Here is a 26,328-nt window from a genome sequence, read left to right on the forward strand (position 1 = left end):
GTGACAATTTTTTTACATTTTTAAAAAATCTGATAAATATTTCACCTTTCAACCCCTAAGTGCACACGCTAAAATCTTGCCAAACCTTGCTCATTTAGGGGGTACCCTATTTAAAGCTCCAGATGTGAACACCACAGAGACATGAAAAATGGCTTAAATGAAGCCAGACATTTATACAATTTACAATACTAATCCAGATTAGTTTATATTCATAATTTTGGAATACATTAAGTGCTACAAATGCAATTGTCTAGACAAAAAATCAAAAATGAATTTGCACTTTTTTTAGTTTGCAATGAAATACTGAGAGATTGCATATATACAGCAGGTTAAACTGTACATGTGCTGGATCAAAAACTTCTTGACCACAAGTTCATAAAATCTAAGGGTGGATATGTAAACTACTATAGATGTACGAAGCAAAAACTAAGCAGTGTACCCAGCGTCTCCAAATCTATCCAAAATGGCTAAATTATGCATTGCTGTAAATCACAACATATTCACGTATTTCACTACAAATCAACTGTTTTGACTCAAGGATCTAACTGCTGCATAATTTTCAAGCGGAAATTACAAGCTTTCAGTCAGTACAGTGGTCTAAAATATCTAGGGGTCCAGAAACATATCCAAAATCTCTCCAAAATTGAATAAAATGCTTTTTGTCCATTATAAAGCATATAAATGAGCCCCTTATGAAGGTTTAAGATGAAACATCAGATTAAAAAAAGAATGCAAAAATATTGTCACACAATGCAGTACAGTACCTAAATGTGTAATAATTAACTCATGTATGTATTTCTATTCTCTGTACTCGTATGTTTTCTTGTATGAGGATGGGACGACATGAAACCAATTTTCAACCGTCCACCACATTTTGGCAATGTTCCAACACTCACGTCATCACTGTTGCATGCTTCACAAAAACTATTACACTACTAACTAATGCTTACATCACAGTGTGAAATATCGACATCATATAATACCACTAACCTATTAAAAGACACTCAATTAAAAAAAAAAAACGTCTATAACCGAAATATTTTGAGCAGTAATAATTACATAGCAATGATGAAATCTTATCTATGTTCAGTAGATGGAGACAGAGACAGTAAATCAATGATACGGTTCTATTTGCTTCTGTTTTGCTCCAAAAAAATGATGTCAGCTAGGTCTATCAGCAAATATATGGCTTAGTTATGCCTAGAAGTCCTCAATAATAATAGTATTTTCCAAGAAATTACGAAAAATCGTTGACCACGTTTCGTGAGGTGCAGCGTTTTTTTACTGCTACCACAGAGTGAACGCGTAAGTGAATGCGATGGGAAGAAAACTTTCAATTACGCTGACCTATAGAACGCTATTCCAAAAGCAAAATTAGACATGTCATACATCGTTAGAAAGCTTATACTCTCACCTACTGTATAAATGAATCATCAATCAAGCCAGACTGTGCTAAAAAGGGCAACAACGCTGTAAACAACACGTGTGGTATTACGCACAGCTATTTTGGAAGGTACCCAGTCATCACAAATGCGCATATTTTTCCCCAAACGGATTGTCCAAGACAATATATGATCACTCAATCTCAAAAGGGACATCTCTATGCGTTAAACCAACGGTAAGGTTGTATATTTATTCAATATTTAGTCCCAGATATTGACTGTAGAATGACATGGTATCATTTTTAAAAACCTTTTCTCGTTTATTTCGTTATTCAGTGAGCAGCGTTTTCACTGCTGTATTGGCATATCTAAGGGCTATTTTCGGGTTTATCTTGTTGCTATGACGGAATACGATTTTTTCGTGGTTATTTTTATGAATGCCAAGATGGACAGTATTGTCCATTATGTCATGGATGGGGGGGTGTAGTTGTGGATGAGACTGCAGGGAGGGGGTGCATGTTAAATGAATGACCAGAGCAACAATGGTAGCGCTGCGAAACTCCGTATTCAGCACAGTTGTCATGTATCGTCTGCTAATGAAACTAAAACATGTTTCTGTTTTTAACTCATACTTTGGTTGCAGTAGCACTGAATGTCTGAGTTCAGGAATCTCGGCACGCCGGCGTGCCGACCACTAGGGGCTTTGTGCTAAGAGCTTAAACCTTCACAAGGGGCACATGTTTATGCTTTATAATGGACAAAAAGCATTTTATTCATTTTTGGAGACATTTTGGATATGTTTCAGGACCCCTAGATATTTTAGGCCACTCTACTGACAGAAAGCTTATAAATCCCACTTGAAAATGATGCAACAGTGAGTTTCTTGAGTCAAAACAGTTGATTTGTAGTGAAATACATGCTTATGTTGTGATTTACAGCAATGCATTATTTAGACATTTTGGATAGATTTGGAGACACTGGGTACACTGCTTACTTTTTGATTCACAGATCTCCAGTAGTTCTGCGTATCCAGCCTTAGATTTGACGCACTTGCAGGCAAGCAGTTTTTGATCTAGGGCATGTATAGTTTAACCTGCTGTACATTTCCAATATATCAGTATTTCATTGCAAAGTAAAAAAGAGCAAATTCATTTTTGATTTTTTGCCTAAACTGCATTTGTGGCACTATAGTTCTTCCTCAATTATGAATATAAACGAATCTAATGCCCTATTCGCATGGGACTAGTATTACCTGGGGACCTCTAGTAATTTGTAATAATTGCGGAGGTTGTCTGTGATCTTAATCCCGTGCGAATCTGCCATGTAATTTGTGAAGTAAAAATTTTACTGTTACGCAGAGCAGAGCCTTGACATTTTCAATAATATCCGGGGGAATAATGTCAGTAAATGCAGACATATATACATAGACGCTGCATTGGCCTTTGGATCATACGTCAACGTCGCTGACATATTGGACCAGGCAAGACTGGCCTGAAAACAAATAGCCTATAAGTAAACGGGGGAGCTGCGGTTTTTCTGGATAAAAAGCACTATAACGTTTACAATTCTCAACGGATTTCAATGAGTTGTTTTTATATTCAAGGGTTTATGATCTACGTGGAGTACAAAAAAAGTTTTATCTCCAGTTACTTAGAATCTCGATAGTTAAGTTATAATCACTGCTAGATGTTTTACTTCTATTTGTTTTCAGGCCAGTCTTGCCAGGTCCAATGCGACGGCGATGTTGACTTATCGCAGCAACAGGCCGAAGCAGTCAATGCGGCTTCTATGAGTAGAGTAAAATAGACTTTGCTTATTCCGTGCGAATGCGCCGCACAAAACACAGACGTGGGGGGGTAATTTCTAAATCACATGAGGTCCCCAGGTAATACTAGTCCAGTGCGAATAGGGCTTAAGTTAGTATTGTAAATGGTACAAATGTCTTGCTTCATTTACGCAATTTTTCAAGTCTCTGTGATACTCACATCTGGAGTTATAAAGCTTTAAATAGGGTACCCCCTAAATGGACAAGGACTGGCCAGATTTAGCATGTGTGCAAAGGGGTTAAATAAAGTCACACTTGGTTGCAAATTCTTTGCATTCAATGACTGTCTGAAGTAAGGATGTGACGATATACCGGTATGACGGTATACCGTTAAATTCAAATATGAAATAGTAATAAACGTAACGTAATACTGTAATAGTAAATCACTTGACAAAAGCTATTTTAATGCGGGGAATTGTTTTTTCAACCATTAGCCTAATAAAATATCTAAATAACCCACATTAAATAATATAATACTGGACCTAGGGTGTCTGCTAGTGTCATTTAACCTTTAACTATGTCAACAAATCAAGCCCACATTTGGGGAGCGTCGGAGAGCAATGGAGGACTGTGCCACAGTTCATGCTAAACTGCGAAATAAATAAATTGCGAAACCAGTTTTATTGATAGTATTTGCGTTTCTCTGCAAACACACGAACACACGCTGGTATAATAAAACAATGATGGTAAATACTATATATATATATAAAATCCACATCGTTCTGTTGCTAGCATAATGTAATATACTTTTTTGTGTCTACAGCTGCAGTTTCTCGCTGCAATTACTAATATTGAATATAAACAAAAGACGCAATTTATGCTGTAGTTTGCCAATGTCTAAATAAATAATACGGTACTCTGCGCGCAGCATGCAAGTAGCAGGGATGGCGAGTTGATATTTTGTTTTCTTTCAATGTCGTATTTATTATTTGAAATATGTATTATTATTCTATCGGTCTCTGAGGCGCTCTGAAATGTGCATTCTCTGCTAAGCTGAGCAATGGATTGGAATGTCGTCCCATCTGCCACAGGGAGTTTTTCCTTGCCACTGCTGCCTTAGGCTTGCTCCTGTGGGGGTTTAGGCCAGGGTTGGCTGTAAAGCGTATTGTGATAACTGCTGTAAAATATGCTATACAAATAAAATTTGATTGATTGATTGATTGATAGTCTGAAGCCTTTTTTTCTCAGGTAACTGCTATCAGCACATCAATGCACTGCCCCGCCTCCAATCCCCTCAGCTCTTTGATGAACTCCCCCTGCCCCCCTCCCTTTCCCCGTAACTCCAACAGCAGTGAAAATAATATAGTAATAATAAAGTAATTTGTTTTCTTTGTAGTTTACTATTGTTCAAAAACAAACAAAAAAAATTATACCATGAATAAAAATACATTTTTATTTATGGTAGCCTATATAGTTCTTAGGCATTAGTTATATATATATATATATATATATATATACACACACACATATACGCATTGTATTTCAGTTGTGCTTTTGGAATAAAAACTTATTTCTATCAATATTTTTAGGTCTAGTGTCCTTTCTGGTGCAAGGCTCAGGCGCTAGGCTCTTCATGTACATAATGCGACATTGTAAAGCAATGGCAAGTTCAATTTACATGATATTTGGTGTGGGTACTACATACACCCTGGACTTACATTGCAGGGTGTTTTCATTGTGGTGAGACATGTACTTTTGGAAATACATTACAAAAAAACATTTTTTTATAAAACGTAAATGAATTTTTTTGCTTTGAACTGCTATTTTTGATTATCTAACTCATAGGAGTAGAATCTTTTGGTAGATTTGGGTTGCCAACAGTGTTGTTTTTGTCAACGACCTGTTTTTTGATGAGGAAGACGATAACATGACGAAAATGCTTTTATAGGACGACAACGGTGACTAATTAAATTCATTTAAAATGACGAAAATATGACGAGACAAAAATAATAAAATAAAAACATAGCCTAGAAATACAATAGGCTATATTAGAAGAACATGTGATACATTTCACCGATGAAACTCCTGCCGGCTGCCCTAGCTCTAGAGGGGCGTAGTGAAACGTTTGATTTGTGCTGATCCAATAATAAGCATGCACTATAAGGTGCAGAAAACCAACTGGTCAATGCATGCCTGTCATTGGCTTAATTGTGAACTTGACACTCTCCACAGATGTAAATTGTGTGATCCATATTTTTTGCTGCCATAACCAGTCTATCACTAGCAAACATTAATTCAATGTCGCTTCTTCTGGCTTCTTCTTCTGCAAGAAAAAGAGCAAAAGTATGGGAATTTTTGGAATTCAACACAACATCAACAAAATGGCGCGTTTTTTCTCGACGCTGCATTATTCGCCGTTTTACGAATTATGCAGCGTCGGGAAAAATGCGGCATTTTGTTGATGTTGTGTTGAATTCCGAAAATTCCGAATCGCGAAAAACTTTAGGGACTGGTTAGTTAGCCTGTAAGTTGATAACCACTTAACGTTACTCACTGGTGCCTAGATGTCACGGTGTCGAAGCTTCAGGTGTCTTTTTAGATTTGTTGTATTTTCCCGTTGAGGATGTAAGTACACTTTTGTTCTTCACCGAATGATTTCGGGCTGTCTGGACTGAGTGTAATGTCGTGTTGGAGCTCTCATTGTATTTAAAACATACTGGTAGCTTTAAATAACTGGGTGGCTGGGGGGCTTCTTGTTGGAAAGTCTTTCACATTTAGAAATAAGGGCAAAAATGTTAATTTATTTTATTCTACATGTTTTAAAATACTTTGCCTTACCATGCTCAATTGATATAAGAACAGTTTTGTTTTGTTATACTGGTAACTTTAAACAATCCTAAATAATCTCCACAATTCTTGTAAAATAATCTTGTCTTTTTGGCAAGCCCCTTATGATAGCCAAATATTTATATAAAATGTTATTATATGTGTCCATGTAACACTCAGCCTGTGACCATATGATATTTTTTTTTATTACATGGAGTTGAATCAACAAAGGAGCTATGTGTTTTTAAATAAATAAAAGTGAAATGCTTTACATTAATCTTTAATGTCTTTGTCACAGGGCGACACACTGCAAGCAGACAATGCCGTATGTACATTAGAAGCAGAGTTCACTTGTGTAAAAGAGGCAGACACTCCTGTCATAACAGGTTGTTTCCAAATTAGTTGGATAATCTGTGACTACCAGTCATTACCTTTGTAGACTATCTTTAGGGTATTGAACTACTGGAGGCTGGAAATTACATGTGACAAAAATTAAGGAGGACTAAAATGTGAGTAAAATACTTTGTTATTTTTGTTTTTTAAAATAAATATGATTTTAGTCATAGTTTAGACTAAAATTAATGAAGAAAGCATGACTAAAATGTAACTAAAATGCATTTTAGTCAAAAGACTAAGACTATGACTAAAACTGGTGGCAAAAACAACACTGGTTGCCAAGAGACTTATGATAAAACTGGTATGTAATAGCCTACTTGGGGCATCTTCTTAATTACCTGTAAAAAACTGTAAAAAAAATAAAATAAAATAAATTAAGATAGTGAAAAACAGCCAAAAACCATTTTGAGTCCTAGGGGTTAATGCCATCACCTCTTTGGCAGTGTTTCAGACCGTAGTCGGGAACAGCAGGGAAACATTGGCACTAATTTAGCCAACTTGGTAACTTCCTGTTCATTAATCATGCAGCATTATGTGGAAACCGGACGGCAGGGATCCAATCGTGCAGTAGTATGTATTAGGCACAATATATATTCCACAGCAACTTTGCAATTAATCAAAACAACAATCTGCAGAGCCATAAATAAACAGATTGAGCTGTAAACTTTGCGTTAAGGTGTTAAGCTTTTTTAGCTTAACACCTGATACCGTGTTATACCGAACATAGTGATATTGAGTCGTACGATTATCATACCGTGAAATTTTCATACCATCACATCCCTAGTCTGAAGTCTGTGACCCATACACAGACACCACTGGACAAAAGGTATCTTCCCTGGTGATGCTCTGCCAGGCTTGTACTGCAGCCATCTTCAGTTACTGTTTGATTGGGGGATTTCTGCCATCTTGCATATTCAATTAGAGTCAGGACAGGCAATTCACTCCAGTCAAGAATTCCTATTGGTGAGCTCACCAGTGCATTCTTGCTTCATAACAATGTACCAAACAGTTATTTTGGACACGTCCCATGTTTTGGCAAAGTCTGATCGATTTATTCATATTTTTCCACCTCACCGGCCTGCTTTACTGACACTGATGCTTCTTTGGTCCACATGCCGAGAGACAATATCTGGCCAAGAAACAGAGCACCCAACTGTCAAATTACTTTTGGTCCCCAAAAATGGAGGGGCTATGCATAAAAAGGGTTGTAATTCCTACATGTGTTTACTCGATATGGATGAAAATATCCACAAATTAAAGCTACACTTTAATCTCATATTCATTGGTTAATTTCAAATACAATGTGCTGAGTACAGAGCCAAAACAACAAAAATTGTGTCACAGCCCAAATGCTTATGGACTGCACTATTTATGCGTGTGTCTTTACATATATACATATACACACACACACATACACGTGTGTGGACAGACAGACACACACACAAGCACACATGGGGTATGCTTATTTAAAGGGGAATTTCACTTTATGGGGTCATTTTCACACCTATGTGCTTTTGTGTGCACCCCAGACAGTTTTTAGGTTGCTTGGTTCAATATATAGATATTTAGATATACTCATATAAGCAAACCCCCCCCCCCATCCAATAGAAGCACATTCAACATCAAACTCCACGTTAGACTCATTGTAAACACACGTCCCTGCTTCTCATGACTGATATTGTCCTTCTAATAAATGTGACGCCCTTCATTTTTCGGTTAGTTATTTCATTATGTTAATATTTTACGCTGTTTTGTTGCTTTCTTTTACAAATGCAGGAAGTAGACCCAGGCAGTTTAATGTCAAACTCGAGGATGCATATCATTGCGCGACGTCTGATGTGGGCGTACGTAGATTGGTTGTAGAGTGTTGTATTACTACTAGCTAGCGGAACCCTATAACAACAGTCAGAAAGCAGTCAAACTCCATGTTAGACTCATTGTAAACACAAGTCCCTGCTTCTCATGACTGATATTGTCCTTCTAATGAATGTCGCCTGAAGGGCGACATTCATTAGAAGGACAATATCAGTCATGAGAAGCAGGGACTTGTGTTTACAATGAGTCTAACATGGAGTTTGATGTTGAATGGGCTTCTATTGGATGGGGGGGGGGGGGGGGTTTGCTTACACAGGTATATATAAATATCTAAATATTAAAGCAAGCAAGCTAAAAACTGTCTGGCGTGCACACAAAAGCCCGGGTAGGTGTGAAAATGACCCCAGAAGTGTTATAAAGTGAAATTCCCCTTTAATTACCAAACTAATATTTCCTACAGCCATATTCACTACAGCCAGCTCCACTGGCCCCTCCCCCTTGCTCCATACCTGCCAATCTGCAGTGTGGGTTCTGTGGCATAGATGGTCCCAGTGAAGCCTGTGTGTTCTGTGATGTAGGGCAGTGCCATCATACAGTGGTAATTGGAGATAAGGATGACATCGATGGTGGATAAATCCAGCAGTTCTCTCTAAGGAGATTAGTGATAGTTTATAAAGGCATAGTAACATTTCACAGATTCCATTAAGTAAATAGCAAGTGTATACCGTGTAATTAATGATCTAATCAAAAGACAATGCTCTCCTCGGCTGGAATTGGTTTAAATTAGGGGTTCCCAAACCATGTCCTGTGCCAATCATAACTGCAATCCTTGAAGTATAATTAGTTGTCAATAGTTTTCAGTTGGTTACTAATAAGGTATGACTAATCTTCTTAAAGCCATATTAAGTCAGATAACAGGTAAGAAAGAAGGCAAATTTCATATTTGTACAGTGCGCATTTATATTTGTGTGATTCTGAAGATATGTCTGCTTTGTAGTGAGGCCACAAAAATGCTGTTCCACCTCTGGAAGACAGAATTCGGGCAAAGAATCCACAAACAGCCGGCCTGCACATTCCTTCAGCTCCTAAATGTTGGGGGGAGGGGAGATGCAGTTTGTGAAGAGAAAAAAGAAAATGCTGTTAATGTTACATTCATCCGTTTTTAAGATATATTGCTAAATGAAATTTTCAACCTTACTTTTTCCAAGTTAACAGTGCCATCTTTGGACACCCATCCTGGGAGTTTTGATAATCTTGGACTGCAAACAGAACAGTGAAAAATGTATATACCTAAATTCCTTGATACTTGAGCTACTAATGAAGGAATTATGTACTCTCTTGCATGTCTGTGTTCAGCAGGTACCATTCGTATGTTAATTCTGCTACAGATGCTGGCCAAATTATTATTTGCCATCCATGAGATTACTAACACCAGAGTGTTCCACACGCAGCTATGGAGGACAGAGGAAAAATAAATAATGTAAATAAACACGCAGTTTACCGAAAATGGTTCCTGCTCATTGATATCAGTCTAGGGTTGATAATAAACTTCTCTGCATCACCCGTAGTTGCTGTGAACATCACAGTGACCAGTCACTTATACCAATAATGGCTATCTTGGCTGGATGCGCAATGAGCAGTTCCTTATCGCCAGGACGGCAAGCGGGGTGCTGGGCGTGGAGTTCTATTGCTTCGGCGTCCGCAGGGGAGAGCCCAAGCCATCGTCGTTGTAATGTCCAAGTTTGATTATTTTCATAAAGCTCCGCAGCTATCTCGGTAAAAACACTCTTTTTGTGTGGGTGTGTGCGTGTGTGGAAATAATCGCTCGGTTACTCCGCTTTGCGGTGTCTCAGCGCTCTTGGTCTTGAGTAACTTGTGTTCTGGTTTCAAAGGCTCAGACTCTGTTTGTCTCCCGGTTTGGTCCTCGCTTCATCTCCTTTTTTCACGCCGTGAGGAATCCCCGCCTCTTGTGCAACCAGCATCACCCTCGGTTACTGTTTCCAGGGTGAAGCTCCAGAGCACAAATACATTTTTAAAGTGACACACACACATTACACAAGCAAACCAAGATAGCCATACGGGACCACTAATATGGATATATGGGATTTTTTATAATAATTATTAATCCTAACAATAATAATAATGAAGCTGGAGGGCATCAGTCACGTGCACACTGGCCTAGGACTATAGACCGTAACAAAAGAATGCATGGCATTATGACTGAAGTTAATTTGCTTTGAAATCAGTTGTTATAGTTCAGTATAAATTCCATCAGTCTGGAAAAGAGAGTCAGTATGGCACTACTAAAACATATAAAGAACATTTGTAAAACAAGAATAGCTGAGACAGCTGAACAATGTGTAAAGCATATGACGTGTCGTGCTGTGTGGCACACTCCCTACCTGTGCACTAAAGAAAGCGGCAAGAAATTCAAAGCCGAGGTCATGTCAAGCCCACAGTCCAGCATGATGGTGGTGGATTTGAACTTCAGCACATTGCAGGGAAGGGTTGGGTGGCCCGATAAACAATACTTAAAGAGATGGGAATAAGGGAATTTTTTTATATTCTTTTCTTTTCAGAATTAGGTACTTCTTCATAAGACGAGAGTAAGAATGTAATGTCACAGTAAAGCCGCGTTTCCACCGCAGGAACTTTACCCCGGAACTAGGAACCTTTTGAGGAACTCAGTGCGTTTCCACCGCAGGAACTAGGGTCTAAATTTAGTTCCGGGGGCTTTATTTTACAACCCAAAAAGTTCCTGCTCGGGGGGTAGTACTTTCCGAAAGTACAGGAACCTTTTGGGTGGAGCTTGCAGCGCTGAACATTTCTGATTGGTCGAGTACTCGCAGCATTTTTTTGTTTATTTTCAGCCGCCATGTTTAAAAATATGCAGCCGCAAACCAATTTATTTTCATAATAACTTCAAATCAAACTTGTATGTTATGCGGCACAGTAGCCTAGTTTTGGTTATAGCCTGCCAACGTCTTGGAATTATAACGTGTGCTCTTCTGCTCTTTTCTTGCTTTAGTATTCGTTTTATAAATTTTTTTTATAAAAAGCATTCGTGCTGGGACAGCATATTACGTACCAAAACATTCAAACGGATTAATTCGGTTGCTGAATATTTTCTTCCGGATTTTCTTTGTTAGCCCGTTGTAATTGACTCAAAACGTTTGATACAGTTATGTGAGGTATGTGGTAGTTCTGCGTAATTCACTTCGGTGATACAGTAAAAGCAAACTGGAAATCACCTTCCGCACTTTTTGTCAGGGTAAAATAACAGGTTAATTCTAGTAATCGTCCCTTTAGCTTTTTCAGACTGCTGTAATTTTACTCCATTTTACTGCCATTCTTCAATTCCAAGAAAAGACCAGGAAGACTATGGACTAATTTATGGTGCATGGTTCGCATCTGGAGGGCACACTTCGCTGCTCGGCTAGCAGTAACTTCGAAGGAAAGCAAACGGTGGCTGTACCACTACTAATTTAAATTTTCACGCAAGTCCGAGTTTTCGTTCTATTCTTGTCATTTTGCGATTAGCCTATATGGAATTGACGATGAGAAAGTAATCAAACAGCAAATTGTTTACAACGTGTGCATGTTGTTTTCTGCTGTTGTTGCCAGTTATACATATAAATGTGAATGCATTCTGTCGCTTCGGATGTCAAGACATGAAAGCGAATGTTTGCATAAAAACATAATGAATGTGTTTGAGAGGATATATAAAACAGTTACAATCTGACTATTGGCCTGTTATATCCTATTTGTTGCATAACAACGGTCCAAGTTCAACTACCAACGACAGTTTTGCTTGACAACGGTAAAATATGCCCAAACGGCTGCAGAAGAATATTTCAATTCCAGGTGATTAAATCGATAAAAAAAAAAAAATACAAAAGTAACCTTATATAATCATTGTTGGTAACCCATTGTGGAATAAACCCCTCCGGGCTGTCTCGGTTATAGAAAATATGTAGGTACTTCGGTGGTAGTATGGGGTTACAGAAGAATCATAGGACAGATGGACCGACAAACGTCGCTTTTTCATACGTCATGGGCTAATTTGCCTAATCTTCGCAGGACTTTAGACCGCGGTGGAAACGCAGACAACCATTGGCTGAAGGAACCTTTTAGTTCCTTGAAAAGTAGTTCCTGGGACTAAAAGTTCCGGGTACTTTTGGTGGAAACGCGGCTTAAGACTCCCAAGTTGTACCTGTGCGTTACTGAAGCATTAAGTTCCTCATTGACAGAAATGCTTAATAACTGAGTAAAGTTAGCCAGTTGAATCACAAGTGAGACAAGTTCAAAAATTTGATTGAGCTAAGCAGATCAATTAAGTTTTCACTTTAAATAACTAAATATAGTGAATACTGTGTATGTGAATTACACAACATAAATAAGCTGAAAAATACTAACTAGCTAAAAACATTGAAAAGCAGGAGTTTTGTGCACGAACGTTGTCATAAAATTTTTCCCGACCGTGAAGAATGCCTTACTCCGTTTACATTTTGAACAGAAGTGGCTCCTGGGTAAATCTATCGTTGTTTCTGTCGCAGCACTTTCAACACAAGCAATATCGGAAGTGCTATCCTAAAATTTGTTCTTACCGTGAAAAGTGCCTGACCCACAAGCTTAGACATGTGTTAACACGGCGACACAATTACGTCGAGAATTACTATCTTTGGAAAAAAGCACAATATTCTGTAACTGAATTTAGATCAAACCTACTATGCACAAAAATATAAAAACTCTTGTCAATCTGTTTATAATTCCATCATATCGCGGAGTGTTTAAAACCATAAAACCACCTCCTTAATAAACTTTTTTTTTTTTAAACTGTAGGCTACATGTTAACTTTAAATATAGGCCAACCAGTCTGATTTTGACAACTTCGTGAATTATCTGGCTCACATTTTAGTTTATAAAACTCAGAAAGAACGTAAACATCCACTGAGCACTAGTGTCTTACTACTAGTTAAAGGAGTACCATGGTGGTTGAATGTGACACTTCCCAGTTGTCTTCAGGCAACAACAAAACAAATGTGCAAAATTTTTTTATTCTTCAGTTATTTCAATGTACTTTAAAACGTATTTTTCTAAGCCTAAATTTCCGACTATAAAAATTCACCCGAACGGTCTGGGCGTGGTAATGAGAAGTGTCAGTTATGATTGACAGACCGTGCCCCGTTACCATAGCTACCCCCATGATACGCGCTCTCTTTGGGAGACTGAATTTTCACAAGCTAGCTAGCTTAGCAGTATATCAAGTATCGATAGATAGCTAAGGTAAGGACGTTGACTTGTATCCAATTACAATTTTTGCTATCTAGCTAGCCAAGTTAAGATAAAAGCACAACTATAACGTCCTCATAAAAGCAAACTAGCAAGCTAACGTTATCGATAACATTGCCTTATGAAAGCAAACCTCCTAGCTAGCTAACGTTAGCTAGCTAGCTAAATGAATATAACCAGAAATAATCTAAAGGCACTCTAATTTAAGTTAGACAAATATTTGCATTGTCTGAACAGCAGGACGGTGTGTCCTGTCAGATTTCTTTACGGGGCGTGGAAATGGGAGTGGTTACTGTATTCGTGACGTAGCAAAATGACAACTTTCTCAACCGGTTGAAAATAGGACGATGAATTTAAAACGCATATTTCTCCAAAAATACAGAACGGACATATTTAATACTTTGCTCATTGTGTTTCTTCAATGCCTCTTGTGCAAATAGCACATAAAACCGAGAAAGTGTGAAAATCACCATGGTACTCCTTTAAGTATTTTAGTATAAAGTCTGCAGCCTACTTGAGAATACTTGGTGTACTAAATATTACAAAGAAGTGTAATATTACAGTAAGTATATTTTCCTGATGTGTAGTAGAGATGCACCGATCCACTTTTTTCAATTCCGATTCCGATACCTGAATTTGGATATCTGCCGATACAGATTCCGATTCCGATACTAGAGCTCTTTTTTCTTGAATAATAACAATGTTATTATTATTATTATTATGTGTAAGGCTACATGAGGCTGTAATAAACACACAGCACTTCTTACTAAAAGATTCCAAAGCAATTTATTTGAACTGTAGGTTATGTAGGTGAGCTGGGGCTTTAATAATCTCACTCAAGAAACATTGGCAGGTTCTTTTTAAGGAAAATAAGCATTTCTGCTCTCTCTGCTGTCAGTCGATTCCTCTTTTCATCCACAATGTTGGATGCAGTGCTAAACAGTCTTTCACTTTCAACACTGGTGGAGGGGGCACTGAGGAATTTTAACGCAATGGCAGCAAGGACAAGAAAGCGAGCATGGTTGTCTCCCCAGTACAGTAAAGGGCTGTCAGAGCGAGGAATCGTTTGCTCTTTTAAATATATTTGCATTTAGACAACAGAACTTCTGTTGTTACTCCCTGCTCCAGGTTCGTCTTGCTCCTCCAGAATGTCATCGTACAGACTCATCAAGCTGCTCTTGCTTCTGCTCGTGCTTGGGCTAGTTGCTTCCATGCGAGGTACCTTTTCTGCTGGCTCTGTGGCCACTGATGCTGATTTTTCAGTAGATGACCTGTGCAGTGTTTCCTCCATGTTAGACCAGAATAGTGTTCATTGTTCTCGGCTAGTAATAGCTGTACAAAATAAGTAATTGTACCTTACTGAACCCGTGTTCAGCAGGTGTCTACGACCATGAAATGCACTTTTTTGTACGTCGCTTTGGATAAAAGCGTCTGCCAAATGAATGTAATAATGCATCTTCTCAATCTCTCGTGTCAGGGCAGCCTTGGCATGCTTGGTAGTGACTGCACCTGTAAAGTACCCAACACAAAAATAAAACAGGTTGAGTACAACTATAGTGTAGCTAAGACATTCCAGCACCAGCCAGTCATGTGTGAAAAGAAACATGTTCCAGCTAAAATTGTAAATGTAATTCAGTTGGTCTCTCTCTCTCTCTCTCACACACACACACACTTATCCAAATTGTACATTTACACATCTCCATTTTTAGTCTAGAATTCAACATGCAGTTTTGGTTGTGCAACATTTCACATTTACCGTTTAAAACGTAGCCAACATTAGGGCATTAATAAAACATTGTAGACATGCTGTCTTACCTGTCTTTGTACCGTGGGTCCAGTAAAGTGGCAACCGAGTAGAGGGGATCACTTTCGATGTTGCTAAATCGTCTGTTGACAGCTTACAGGAGCGTACTTTTCATTGTTTTGATTCCGCTGTCAGCACTGTTCTCCTGAGCGAGCAGACGTTTTAAGACGGTGATGGCTGGGATCACATCAGCTGTAGAGGAGGTCGCTTAGCTGATGTTCCTGGTTAGGTCCTCGAATGGTGCTAGGACTGTCGCCGTTTATTCCAACAATGCCCACTCGTTGGCTGACAGCTTTGCAGACAGGTTGTGGTCCGCAGCATAGGTGCAGAGGGCTCGCTTCTGTTCAAGAAGGCTTTCGATCATATAGAACGAACTGTTCCATTGTCTGAACGTCTTGATGTAGACGTTTTGCGGGCACCTGCAATTCAGTCTGAGTGTCTTCCAAGCGAGACTGTGCGAGTTGCGAATGTTTAAAATGCCCCACGATCAACCTTGCATATGTCATGGCATCGCTAACACTGCGTTGCGAAAGAAGCCCCTCTTGCACAACGAGCTGCAATGTTTGCGCTAAATAGCCCAAGCTAGGGACTGCCATATCCTCCATCGCTTTCTTCATGTTACTCGCATTGTCTCGCAGAATCACATGTACTTTCGCCAGCGGGATTTTCCAGTCATCTAGCATCTCTTAAATGGAGGCTGCTATCGAACTGCTGGTGTGATCCCTGCACTTTTTCAACTGAAGCACCGCACTCTGAAAGGCGTATGTATCCGCGTTGATCCAGTGTAGTGAGCCTTATTACAGACATTGGGCTCACGTCCAATGTCCAAATATCAGTTGTAAAGCTCATGGATGTAACATCTTTCAACTGCGCCGCTAACTGTGATGACACTGTTGTGTAGTTCCAGTAAAGCAGTCTCCGATATAAATTTCCTGGATGGCAAACTATACCTTGGCTCTAGGTGTTCCAACAGGCTGCAAAATCCAACATTTTCCACGAGAGAGAGAGGTTGATCATCGAGTACGATGAAATCGAGCAACTTCTCTGTAATCACTTTAGCCTTCACACGTTGTCTTTAGGAAATTTATCGTACTTCTGGAATGCCTCAGTGAGCGTCTGCTGTTTGTCTTTTTGTTTGACTTGCGTGAACTCCTCATGTTGTTTCACATGATGCTTCTGTAGATGCTTAATTAAATTTTTGGTATTGTACGTTGCAACACGACTTCCACCCCTCAGAATTTTGGCTTTACATACATTAAGCGTTGCTGTGTCACTTTTCGGCGTGTCGAGACTAAAATATCTCCAAACTAAGGACATGTTTGTGTTGATAGCTAACTATTAGCCTATTGGCGAAATCGCAGACTAACGGTCCACCTCCTCAGTGCAAGCTCCGCATGTCCATCTAACTCGTAGAATTCTGGTGGAAAAAAATAAGCAGGCTGCTGGGTAAATTTGTAGAACTGTTTAATTACTAATTATGTGCTAAAATGTTTTGGCTATGGGCTTAAAATTGCGTTATTACATATTTATAAATTATAATAAACATCAAAGACTGTATGGAATCTGGATCGGTACGTGGACTGGTGACGTCAGGCCGATTATCCGATAGGTGAATTACGTCAGTATCGGAACCGATACCGATATTGTATCAGATCGGTCCCAACAGTAATGTGTAGGCCTATACTTGTTCAAAAGTGAACAAAGTAGACTTTTACACGTAAGCACATATTACTGATACAAACGGACATTTCTAGCTTCTAGCTTGCTACAGTGGAGCTAACTAGCCAGTTAGCTAGCGACTACATGCTATAAGCATGTACTTGCATTTCTTAACATTTAGCAATCTCAAACACACACTCTACTAGCACCATTGACATCCTAGCATTCTTATACATCCACTGTACTAACGCAATATTTTGTGCAAATTTAGACGTCGTCGCTCACCTGAAATCACAAGACATACAGTGCATTGTGGTTAGCCAACTGTAACCTGGCGCGCTCTGTCTACTACCGTCTTCACACAGTCAGTTCAATTAAAAAACGAATAAAACCAGAGTAACGATAACAGCGTCTTTACTGCTACTGCAGAGTGAATGCAATAAGAATATTTTTTGTTACGTTGACCTATAAAACGCTACTCCAAAAGCAAAATTAGACATGTTATACATCGTTAGAAAGCTTGTACTCTCACCTACTGAATAAATGAATTGTCAATCAAGCCAGTCTGTACTAAAAAGGGCGACAACGCCGTAAACGACACATGTGGTGTTACCCACAGCTATTTTGGAAGGTACCCAAGCGTCACAAATGCGCGTATATTTCACAGATTGTCCAAGACCATATAACCACTCAGTCTCAAAAGGGACATCTCTACGCATAAAACCAACGGTAAGGTTGTGCATTCATTCAATATTTAGTCCCAGATATTGACTGTAGAATGACATGGTATCATTTTTTAAAACTTTGTCTCGTTTATTTCGGTATTCAGTGAGCAGCGTTTTCACTGCTGTATTGGTATATCTTAGGGCTATTGTCAGGTTTATCTTGTTGCTATGACAGAATACGATTTTTGAGTGGTGAAAGAATATTTTTATGAATGCCCAGATAGACAATATTGTCCATTATGTCATGCGTGGGGGGTGTAGTTGCAGATGAGACTGCAGGAAGGGGGTGCCTGTTAAATGAACGACCAGAGCGACAAATTCCGTATTCGGCATAGTTGTCATGTATCGTCTACTAATGAAACAAAAACAAAGCGTCTCTGTTTTTAACTCATGTTTTGGTGGCAGTAGCACTGAATGTCTGAGTTCAGTAATCTCGGCATGCCGGCCTGCCGACCACTAGGGGCTTTGCTAAGATGTTAAAATACCAACTTCCGGTTATTCCCTGTCCACTTCCGGTTCAAGCCCCGCCCATTCCGAGTACGGATATGGATACAGATAATTTTGTTGGTTGAACAGATACAGATACAGATACAGATAATGGTGTACTCGCTCATCCCTAGTGATTATAAGACTGGGGTCCATCTTGTCAAAATTCCTTCATTCTATGTCGGATGACAGCACCTTACACCCAAATTCCCCTCCTCAGTCGATGAGAATTCTTTTAAGAGCTCCAATCCTATGAAAAAATTCCACAATGCATTATGGTACATCCTCAGCTTGGTTAGACTTTAGTGGATATGCCTCGAATCATAATAATGCATTTAGATCAAACACACGATGCATCAAAAAAAAAAAAAAAAAAAAACATTCGTCAATCAAGTTCAATCTGTTTATGGTAGCATCATATCGGGGAGTGTTTTAAACCATATAGCGCTGCACCCCCTTAGAAAGAAAAGGGCAAAAAAAAATGTGAACTTTAAATATAGACCCACTAGCCTCACTTTGACAACTTAATAGCTTAATAGCCTACTAGTCCTGTAATTTAGTATAATTTTCTGGAGCCTACATGACTATACTTCATGTACTAAAAGTTGTAAATTGTTCAAGTATAATTCAGGGGCGTATCCATAGTTAGTACATAGAAAAAAAGTGAGTGAGCCTCAGCCATGTTCTTGGGTTCATGAAACTGTCTGCACAGACAAACAAGTTATTATTCAGAAATCATTGAAAATTCATAGAAATAGGACAGCACCTTATTCCTGAACTCCCCTCAGTGCTAGAAAGAACACAAATATATCCCAGTTAATAGCTTCATGTATTCATGTCTCTTTGTTCATAAACTTGCCAATATGTCATTGTCCACTCCTAAATATTTTGGAACTGCTCAGGTGTCTGAACCATTTGTAATGGTTGGGATGGATCTTGCTGGGAAACTGACAGCAACTCCAAGAGGCAGTATGTACATATGCCTCATGGTTGACCACAAAACGAAATGGCTCGAGGCATATCCACTAAAGTCTAACCAAGCTGAGGATGTACCATAATGCACTGTGGAATTTTTCTATAGGATTGGAGCTCTTAAAAGAATTCTCACCGACTGAGGACGAGAATTTGGGAGTAAGGTGCTGTCCTATCATCCTACTACTTGAATAAAGGAACTTTGACAAGATGGATTATAAGCACACTCAGGGCCGTTGCTTGGAATTTTGGGCCCCCTGAAAGAATACTGGTGTGGGCCCCCGCCCCCCGACTTTTCATCACCAAAGATCAATTTTACACAACTTTGGGTAAAAGCGCTATATAAATGCAGTCCATTTCCATTTCCATAAGCTTTCTAACGATGTATATAACATGTCTAATATTGCTTTTGGAATAGCGTTTTATTGGTCAGCGTAACCGAAAGTTTTCTTATCATCGCATTCACTCTGTGATAGCAATAAAAGACGCTGCACCTAACGAAACACTGTCAACGATTTTTCGTAATTTCTTGGAAAATACAATTATTATTGAGGAATTCTGGGCATAGCTAAGCCATATGTGTGCTGATATACCTATCTGATATCGTTTTCTGGAGCAAAACAGAAGCGGTTAGAAATGTAGGCTACCATTGATTTACTGTCTCTGCCTCTATCTACTGAACACAGATAAAATTTCACCATTGCTATGTAAGTATTACTGCTCAAAATATTTCGGTTAAATACGTTATTTTTGAAATTGAGTGTATTTAAATAGGTTAGTGGTATTATATAATGTGGATATTTCACAATGTAATTAAGCGTTAGTTAGTAGTGTAATAGTTAGTGTAATAGTTTTTGTGATGCATTCAGCGGTGATGATGAGTGTTGGAACATTGCCAAATCGTGGTGGACGGTGGAAAATTGTTTTCATATCTTTCCATTTCTATACAAGAAAACATATGAGAATACAGAGTATAGAAATACACACAAGTTAATTATTACACAGTTAGGTACTGTACAGCACTGTGTGATGATATTTTTGCATTATTTTTAAATCTTATATCAATGTTTCCTCTTGAACCTTCACAAGGGGCTCATTTATACGCTTTACAGTGGACAAAAAGCATTATATTCCTTTTTGGAGAGATTTTGGACATGTTTCTAGCTATTTTAGACCACTATACTGACAGAAAGCTTGTAATTACCACTTGAAAATGATGCAACAGTGAGTTTCTTCAGTAAAAACGGTTGCAAGCCGTAGCCACAGGGCGCCTGTACAGCTAGCTTAATACTCTCAAATTTCTTCGAAAAAAAATCTGTTATATTCTGGGCTTCTGATCTGCTCCTGGCCTCTCTTTCCTTCTTGTCCACTCTTTTTGGCATCCCAATTTATGTTTCGGTTTCGGCATTGCGCTTCTCTATTAATAACCTGCTGGCTGCTGTTGCAGTCCCGGAGCAATAACATTACGTGCAAATTCTCAAAAGAGGAGCGAACCATGGACCAAACCATTTTTTTTAAAGAAGGGGGTTATTGCTCGGAAAATAGAAACTTCTTTCATCAATATTGCATGATTTTATGGCTTTGTTTGAACTTATGCATTAGTATGAGTCAGTGGCGGCTGGTGACTCAAAAAATTGGGAAGGACAGGAAGAAAACCAACCCACGGCGTCATGTTATTTCACACTAGTGGACTACTTATCTCTACTTTCTTATGTTCAAGTTATGTTATGTTATTATGTTCAAATGTAGCAATAATCCAACTAGCAACCTAATGCAAACTTACTATACAACTAAGGTAAGTAATGCACCCGAAGTTCATCCCCATCTTCCATAAGGAACAAATATCATATTATCATTTATACAATGGCTTGGCTGAATACTCAATTCTGATTGGTCCAAGGATTGGGCATTATAAAGGGACACCTCTGCCTCGGCCTATTAACAGTTCTAAAATCAATGCGCTACAAAATCCAGCATTCTAAAGCAGTTTAAACAGTAACATTATTCTTTCGCTTTTGAATTGTTGTTACATCCCCTCCCCTTTTCAATATCCAATTTCACCATGGCAACGTTGAATCACATTTCTAGTTACTGTTGCTAGCTTTATTTACGGTTGCCAGCCATCGCGCAAATCGGAATCATGCCTTATTTGGACAGTAGAATAGGCGTTCCGCATTTAACTCATGGCTACCGGACGGGGACGCATTTTCATCCGTACGTTTGTGAACGATTGCGTTTATAGTAACCGCTGTTTTGAATACAATTCAATAGTTAGATAGCTAGCTGGGATAACAAGCATGCCGTGAGACCATTCTTACCTAAAACCAAGAATTTTAATATTGACTAGGTGACAAGTGACGACGAACCTATTATAAAGCTAGCTGGCATTCAAAACCCGTTTCAGAGGGTCTTAGAAAAACATTATGTCTACATTGCGCGACCACAACATTTAAAAAGTAGCTAAGACAGTGCTAGGGAGATGAATTTGATTGTCTTATGGCTTCATGCAGTTTTATTAAATAACGTAATGACAAAAATGACCAAAATTGGTGCTAACTGTATGGTATAAAAAAAGAAGGAACTATTTTTTCTTGATAGAATCATTGTTTTCATAGAATTAACGACCAGAGGTTTTTGCTTAACAATGGTGCAAATGGAACTACCAACCAGAGTTTTGCTTGACAACGGTAAAATAATATGCCCAAACGCCCACGGAAGAATATTTCACTTTCAGCTGATTAAATCGATTTAAAAAATCAATAAATATAAAAGGAACCATATATAGTCATTGTTGGTAACCGTTCTATAAGTGGAATAAACCCCTCTGGGCTGTCCCGTTATTGGAAAGTAATAATTATTTTCCAATAACTGGACAGCCCGTCGTGGTTTATTCCTTACATATATTACAACATAAAGGATGAATATAAAAAAGGGGCCAGGTGAACGAGAGGGAAAGACTCATCCAATCACTGCGGGCTCTGAATGGGAATGAACCTCGTGTGTACATAATGTGTCACTAGAATTAGAATTTTTGATCATGGTTATCTGTGGAGCTGGTCGTCCAGCAGTCTTGATCCTCGCCTGCTGTGTACTCCAAACTGTGGAATAGCTGTGACAACAAATAATCCACATGATGTTCTTCCCCATCCCACTCTCTGCGTCTACGTCCATGCCTCTCTGTGACCCCCTCACTCACGCTGCCGTTAATTGCCTCGTTAGCAATAGCAGCACCACTCTCAAAATCCATTCTCACCGTTAGCTCAGTCCTTCAGGGCTGCTACAACAAGCTAACTGTTGCGTTGCTAATGCAAGTAGCTAGCTACGGCTCCATAAAAAAGGGAAACGTAAATCTGAAAAGAGGAAATTTGGACAACTTCCTCTGCCTCTATGGACCAGCCTCCTCTGGTTGAAAAGGCTTAAATAAAATGTAATTCTTTAGTGATGCGTTTTAAAAGTAGCTCGCAATTTGCACGTTATAATACAATATAGTGGTAGAGAATTGAAGATGAAATTTGAAAATTATCACTGGACCAACGCGATGTCAATATTGTATTCTGGTTGTTGATTGGTTAGGGAGGACGTCCTCCCGTGGAGCATCATTTTACGTGTTCTAGCCAATAACAGATTAGCATGAAAAAAAATGAAGTACATGAAATTGATAAGAGATCCCGCCCTCAGGAGGACAGCAGGAGCCCGTCCTCCTCTGCCCCCACCACCACTTCACACAGACTGCCCTTTCCCCTCTTGCCTGCCCTGCAGGTGTCGCTGTTGAACCATTTTAATCAGAATTTCAATAATGGCTTTTTTTCCAAAGAAGAGAAAAATTATTTTATAAATGATACTGAGGTTTGGTAATGGTTTATTTCAACCAATTGCGCTTTTTTATATTTTGATCTCCCTCTTGCCTCTCAAAAATAGGAGGAGCAACCTCCTCTGCCTCTATGGACCAGCCTCCTCTGGTATCAGTATTAGTTAGGTCTATGCATAATAATTTAGTCATAGAAAGGGGGGCCTACATAATAGAGGGTATGCACATGATGTCATAGTAAGTGGAAGTTACTGCAGTTACACCAACTGAGTGGCAGAAAGACTACTGAGTGGCAGCGTTAGTGTTCAGCTTGAATGCCGCGAAAATACAAAAAACACATCTAAAATGGGAAAGAGCGATTGACTGTACAAATAGCTCCGATTGCTTGTTGAATCTATCTCTTTACAGACTGTCGAAAGCTAAAGAAAAGAGAAGCAAATGGATTGCTACAATTCACAGAAACAACTGGAATCCAGGCACCGAAACGTGGATTCGCGGTTGTCATTTTGTGTCAGGTATGTTGGATTTTCAAAATCAAATCAAAATTTTCAACATGACTCGATTTGACCGCGGAAACGGTCGTCGCTCTACGTCAGGTCTTCACTTGACACATGCACGCAAATTCATTTTATAAATGAGCCCCCTGCAGTTTCTATAGCCTAATGCGCAAATTAATAAAGCACTTTCACGTGGATGTAATTTGCCACATATCGGCATTTATTATTCATCGGGAAATGATTGTTTATAGGAAATCCCTGTTTATTTCTTAACACAAAAACTATTCAAACGGCTAATACCTGTAAAATCTTCCGAAAAGAAAGGAAACATAGCCTGCCTTGGGAACATTATTTAGCCTAAATTGTTAGCTGGTCAGATCTGTTGAACGAAGTGAAAAAAGAGACTGGCTCGCGAGGCTAGCTGACCAGTAACGTTAGGTGTCAACAGAGCTGAAAGTATCACCGGAGGTTATTGGCAAGGAAAACCAGACGATCCACTTGCCCTGGGTCCAGGGCAGAACGTTTTTTGTTGACAGAGGAAGTAACGTTAGCACAGGAAATTAACTTTGCGTGCATGAACATGATTCGCCGCATGGAATTAAAGCCTGCATGTTAATTACAATACGCGGGATCCAAAACTAATATTCGAATGCTCAAATTTAGGTTCGAACTTTAAAAAAAGAAAGAAAACAATAGTTTTCTAACTTCTAATATTTTTTGACAGCCCTAATACATACCCTCTTATAGGCTACTGGGGTTTTTGTGGGCCCTCCCAAGGGCTAGAATTGTCATCACCTTTTACCCCTAAACGACGGCCCTGAGCACAGATATAGCATTCTTTCTTAAAATAAGAAAGTATACTTCATTCACTTTTGAACAAGTATAGGCCTTACACATCAGGAAAACATACTTTAGATTACACTTCTTTGCAATATCTAGTACACCAAGTATTCTCAAGTAGGCTGCAGAATTTATACTAAAATGCTTAACTAGTAGTAAGACACTAGTGCTCAGTGGATGTTTAAGTTACTTCTGAGTTTTATAAACTAAAACGTGAGCTAGTTAAATCACAAAGTTGTCAAAATCAGACTGGTTGTCCTATATTTAAAGTTAACATGTAGCCTGCAGTTTTTTTAAATTTTATTAATGAGGTGGTTTTACGGTTTTAAACACTCCACGCTATGATGGCATTATAAACAGACTGACGAGCGTTTTAATATTTTTTTGCATGGTAGGTTTGATCTAAATTCAGTTACAGAATATAGCGCTTTTTTCCAAAGATAGTATTTCTCGATTTAAGTGTCGCGTGTTAACACATACGCTTGCACGTCAGGCACTTTACACGGTAACGCCGGGCACCCACCGCACGCGTCGCGTAAGCGTCGCGTAAGCAGCACGGCGAAGCAGCACGACGCGGCGCGTAGGGTGTCTCCACTGGTTCCGTTTGTGTCGCGCAAAGGCTTGCGTAAAAGCTATATATTCCTAGTAGCTCTCGCAGTCTACAGTGGGATTACATCGTGTATTTCATGTTTGTTCAGGACTGTTGATTATGGGTTAAGTGAATACTTTGGTGAGAGACCTTTTTCAGTTTGTTAATTTGGTAATATTTCGTTAACTTGTAAATACGTGAGAAAGTAAACGCTTTCAAGAATTACCATAAACTTAAATCGCAACGTAGCCTGCATAACAATCAATCTCAAACTGTATTAATTTATTTGCTTGGTTAACAAGCGTGCCAATTTCATGAAGAATATGTAATGAGCATAATAATAATAAATAATCCGTAATCAACCATTGGGAATTCCCGTGTTGTCTTGTCATTCACGTCAAAACATTTATAGGATCATATTTAGTAAAATCAGCTAATCATGAAAAAGACAGTAACAGTTTAATCTTGAAGAGATATGAACACCACAACGCCATGAACACCGGAAGCTTTGAAATACAAGTGCGATAGGCTACGTCTTTCTGTGGTGTATTTTCAAATTTACCCCACCCCCTCCGCAAAATAAGACAGCGAAACTAAGTTTGCCTTTTCCCCAGGTTCCAGTTATTTATTTATTTATTTTTACAAAACGAAAAGGCTTGTATTTATTTATTTTTTTTGGTGCTTATAAAATATCTGGGAGGTAACTAGGGACACACCCCCAGTAATATAAGGATGAAATATAAATCAGAGCATGTATACCTAGCATTTTAGAGCATATTTCTGTGTATAAACAGGCCATCGTGACGCGCGACAAGCCGAAAAAATAGAACTGAAGCGAAAAACTACGCTTCAGTTCGCTTGTGTCGCGCGAGCTTCGCAGCCGGTACGCGACGCGTTCGCATCTGGTGGAGACGACGTCGCCCGCTGCCGTTGTAATAACAGTACTTCAACTACGCTTCAGTTACGCGCGTAATACGCGCGTAGTGCGCTCGCGGCCGATACGCGTGCGGTGGGTGCCCGGCTTAAGAAGACATTTTAGGATAGCGCTTCCAATATTGCTTGGCTGCGAAAGTGCTGCGACGGAAACAACGATAGACTTACCCAGGAGCTACATCTGTTCAAATTGTAAACAAGTAATAAGGCATTCTTCACAGTCGGGAAAAAATTTATGACAACGTTATATTATATTATATTCGTAGCCAGCAATGAGCTAGCCAGCCAGCTAGTCAACGTAGTTCTTTAGCAAACTTAAGAACACAAAGCATAAATATCTCACAGATTCAAAAACATGTTTAAATTTTCATTTTGAACAAGATATACCGAACAATTTTGTACTCACCAATTTCATTTTTTATTGTAAGGACAAAAGTGTTGTAGCTACTGCGGGGAATGCTGCTGCTTCTTCTGCTTCTTCTGCTTCTTCTTCTTCTCTAAATTTAATGGCGGATCTTAAACAAACATGTATAGGTGCA

At 39.0% G+C, this 26,328-nt stretch overlaps 1 protein-coding gene across 3 annotated transcripts in view; it reads right to left on the minus strand.

Annotated features, from left to right (window-relative positions):
• ints9 (integrator complex subunit 9) overlaps positions 1 to 26,328 on the minus strand; it is an 88,729-nt gene extending 62,401 nt beyond the window's left edge. For 2 of the 3 annotated variants that reach the window (XM_064341064.1, XM_064341065.1), the window contains exons 1-5: positions 26,196 to 26,328; positions 10,587 to 10,714; positions 9,383 to 9,443; positions 9,207 to 9,269; positions 8,694 to 8,833 (exon numbers count right to left, since the gene is read on the minus strand). In XM_064341064.1, the coding sequence (XP_064197134.1) occupies positions 8,694 to 8,833; positions 9,207 to 9,269; positions 9,383 to 9,443; positions 10,587 to 10,714; positions 26,196 to 26,204 (401 nt within the window). In that variant the 5' untranslated portion in view covers positions 26,205 to 26,328. The remainder of the gene's footprint in view (positions 1 to 8,693; positions 8,834 to 9,206; positions 9,270 to 9,382; positions 9,444 to 10,586; positions 10,715 to 26,195) is intronic. The other variant, XM_064341066.1, reaches the window with a different exon arrangement.

The sequence above is a fragment of the Anguilla rostrata genome, chromosome 6 (assembly GCF_018555375.3).
Source record: "Anguilla rostrata isolate EN2019 chromosome 6, ASM1855537v3, whole genome shotgun sequence".
Taxonomy (NCBI): Eukaryota; Metazoa; Chordata; class Actinopteri; order Anguilliformes; family Anguillidae; genus Anguilla; species Anguilla rostrata.